This window comes from Dipodomys ordii, unplaced genomic scaffold (assembly GCF_000151885.1).
Source record: "Dipodomys ordii isolate 6190 unplaced genomic scaffold, Dord_2.0 Scaffold37, whole genome shotgun sequence".
NCBI lineage: Eukaryota > Metazoa > Chordata > Mammalia > Rodentia > Heteromyidae > Dipodomys > Dipodomys ordii.
Window position 1 is genome coordinate 569117 of NW_012267253.1, and position 3767 is coordinate 572883.

Below are 3767 nucleotides of genomic sequence, written 5' to 3' on the forward strand. Positions count from 1 at the left end.
CCCCCGAGCCACGCCCCCCGCGCTCCGCCTCCGCCTCGGCTGCGGGCTGGCGAGGGTTTCCCGGGCCTCGCCCTCGAGGGAGGAATCAGGCCGGCTCCCCCTCGCCGGGTCCCCCACACCTCCCTGGGCTCGGTACCACACCCCCTTTCGGCCCGACTGGTTTGTATAAACGAAGATAGCGTCTCCGGAGGACGAAATCCCGCCTTCCTAACACAGTTGCCCAGTTCCTCGCTGGCGCCCTCGCCCCGCACCTTTTTCCTTCTCTCGGTCTTACCCCGCGTCCTCCTCCCGCAGCCGCGCCCCCTTCGCCCCCCGCACCCCGCCAGCTGTTGCTCGTGCCCTGCTTCTCCTCCTGATCTTGTCTCTCCCTTCACAAATGCCGAAAGTCCCCCTCCCACCACCATCCTAGGAATGTTTGCCTAGCTCGGGATCTGTTTAGGAGACCCCATCGCTGCTTCTGAACCGTGGACATCATACCCTCGGCCTCTGGCTCCCAGCGCCCGGGCGGAAAGCACGGAGATCAGAAAACGAATTGTAACCGGTCCTCTGTGCTGAACCCAGTGACACCCTGTGGGAAGTTCAAGTCAAAATTAACAATCAATGTCGCCCTATAGAGGCAGCTGTGAAACGTGGTCCCCATTCTCTGGCATTTGTACCACACCCTGAGCTGCATTTGAAAAGTTCCTTTTCCTGGTAAAGAAAGGTATCCACGTATCCAAATGGCTGTCTTGGCCAGGTGGTCTTGTAAATCTGAAATTCACAGGGCCTTTCATCCTCTAGAAAGACATTGGCATGAAGCTTATAGCGTCCAAGAGGGGCTTCGGTTGAACTGTTTGGGGCATTGTTTAGTCCCCTGCCTTCAGGGAAAAGGAGTTTGGAAGTTTGTTCTAGACAACTCCCCGCTCAGGCTAATCAGCTCTTTGCTTAATAATAGTGCTCCTTTCATAACCTCGCAGTTGACATCTATTTAACATTGGCCAGCTCACTTTATACAAAGTATCATTTTGGGCACGAAAGATGCAAAACTGAGTATGTTTGCCTTCAGAGACAGCTTTTGTTTAGAACCGACAGTTAATGTAGCACTAACCATGCTTCTCAAGGGGCCCCAAGAGAATTGAGGTAATTCCCAAGGCTCCAATGCTGACCAGTGGTTTCTTTTTATTATTGTTGTTGTCGTTGTAAAGGTGCTGTACAGAGGAGTTACAGCCGCAGAAGTCAGGTAATGTGCACATTTTTGAACGTCTCACCCCTTCCCTCACTTATCCCAGTTTTTCCCTCCCATCCCCACCAACAAGTTGTATAGTTCACAACTGGTTTTGTAACCAGTGTCTTCTCTATTATCAGACATTGGTAATAGCATAGGCTATTTTTATAGTGCCCCAGACAGGTACACAATTCCTGACTACAAAAAGTATAGGGAAAATAAATGGAAGCAGTCAATGGTAATCACTGAGTCTCAAACCAAGCTATCAAATGTTACTCCGTTTCCCACACTAACCATCTCTCTTCCATCTCTTATCATAGTGAAATCTCAGCTTTATTCCAGACTTTCTCATCTCTCCTGCCCTCAACATCCCGAAAGTCCCATATGAAGTTGCTCCTGACATCTCAGTCTCTCTCCAGCATCTAGACCAGTGCCTGGAACATGACAGAGCTTTAGTAAATACCTGCAGAACAAACAAATGAGTAAATAAACCAGTAAGTAGGTTGCAATCCTAATTCTACCACTGATCCATCCAATACTTCTAAACTTTCAGATTCTTGTTTTGTACAACTAACAGTATTCTTTTTTTCTTTCTTTTTTTCTTTTGCCTGTCATGGGGCTGGGAACTGTTTCTGTGCTTCTTTTGCTCAAAGCTAGTACTCTACCACTTGAGTCACAGCGCCATTTCAGGCTTCTTTCTGTTTATGTGGTACTGAGGAATTGAACCCAGGCCTTCATGCAAGCTAGGCAAGCGCTGTATCACTTAGCTACATTCCCAACCCAACTAACAGTATTCGCAAGAAATCAAAGTTTGAGAAGAGTTCCTAAACAGTTAAATATTCAGTGGATGCTTACTGTGTAGGCACTAGTCTACACTCGATTTTACTTATAAGGTGAGAAAGGTGGATTAAAATGGCAGTAAGAAACCACTTCTTACCCATCCATTTAGCAAAAAGTCAAAAGTTTGTGATTATACTGTGTTGGCTGAGATGCGGAAGAATGTTATGCTTAAGCTACTTATTGCTAGTGAGAATGAATGTTTTTATATGTTTAACCCGTATGGATAGGAGCTTGCAACATAGCCATCGAACCTACTTTGCTTTTACTTCAGCCTACATTTACTCCAAAGATACAACTAAATAAATAAATAAATAACAATGTTTTGTCAAAAAAATGTGGTGTGTATATGCACAAGGAAATTCATTGCCATATTATTTGCAAAATATTAGAAGCTATCTAAATGACCAAATACTGGTGATTGGTTGTACTTTCATAAATACTCATGGATGGAGCACATTGTAATTGTTATTAAAGAAAAAAGGTTGATTTCAATGGATTTATATATTCTGAAGTGAAAAAGTGAAAGGCAAAAGATCGTATTTAAATTTTTTTGAAAGCTCATATTTATCAGGCTACCTTTGATATGAAAGAGGAAATGGTAATAATGAATTCCAGAAGTTTAAATAGAAAACAATTGAGTTCCAAGGGCAGAAGGAATATAGTATGGAGTCACACTTCTCTGAGTGTCCCTTTGTGGGATAACATTAACTCCTGCAAATATTTTCTCTGTGTTCAAAATAAAGTGAAACCAAATTAAATGAGTGATCTCAACAGTATTTAAAAATAACATAACCATTCTGAAAAGGAAAAAAGCCAACTAAACCAAGTAATTTAGAAATATTATATTGGACAAATAAGTATTTCTCAATATTTGTTCAGTCAGAGAAGAACAGCAAAAATAAGCTAGTGTAAATTCTTTATAGTACACTTGTTAGTGTAGAACTATGTGCAAAGCAATTCTGAACTTATTTTAGAAGAATCATAGGATAGAGCAAATGAGTGAATGTCTTGATATTATGGAGAGCCAGCATTCTCATTGGAAAAGAAAGGCTGTTCAATTATAAAGATAGATGGCAAGATGAACCCCTCTGGGTGGACTAAACTGGGGATATTGACATGGTTTCAAGATTGCTTATGTGTGTGTGTGTGTGTGTGTGTGTGTGTGCGCGTGCGCGCGTGCATATGAAACTATAATCACATAAGCTGGAAACATGGTCTGCCTAGTAAGCCTGAGAATTCAAACCCAGGACTACTTTGGTTTGGGAAGGAGGGTAGAAAGATGAGGAAGAGAGATAGAGGAGATAAATCTGATCAAAGTGCATTGTATGTAAATAGGGACAGGTCAAAATGAAATGCCCTTGGTACATCCAATTGGTATTAATTATTAAAAGTGTGGAAGGAAAAAGGAAGTCTAAACATGCATATAAAATGCATATAAATGTGTGTGTATGTTGGTCATAATACCATTTCCTAAAGGAAGCAGGAGTCCTTAAAGAGATGGCTGAGTTGGGTCAAGGTAGGTCCAAGGCAGCTTATGGGTACTGTTTCTAGGCAGCATTTAAGAACACACCCAAAAAAATTAAGAAAATATCAACAAGGCATCCAAGTTAACCTAAAGGGGTTCCCAATAGCCTAATCTAGGATGATCTGAAATAAATGGCTATAATGTATACTCAAATGGTCAGAAAAAAAGAAAGAAGGTGGTATGGAGAAAGAGAAGAGC

The 3767-nt window shown here is 42.2% G+C and overlaps 1 protein-coding gene across 1 annotated transcript in view; it reads right to left on the minus strand.

The window, feature by feature from the left end:
- Atl2 (atlastin GTPase 2) overlaps positions 1–404 on the minus strand; it is a 44461-nt gene extending 44057 nt beyond the window's left edge. Inside the window, exon 1 of the mRNA XM_013017893.1 lies at positions 137–404. Coding sequence (XP_012873347.1) covers positions 137–404 — 268 coding nt within the window. The remainder of the gene's footprint in view (positions 1–136) is intronic.
- Between the last annotated feature and the right edge of the window lie 3363 nt (positions 405–3767).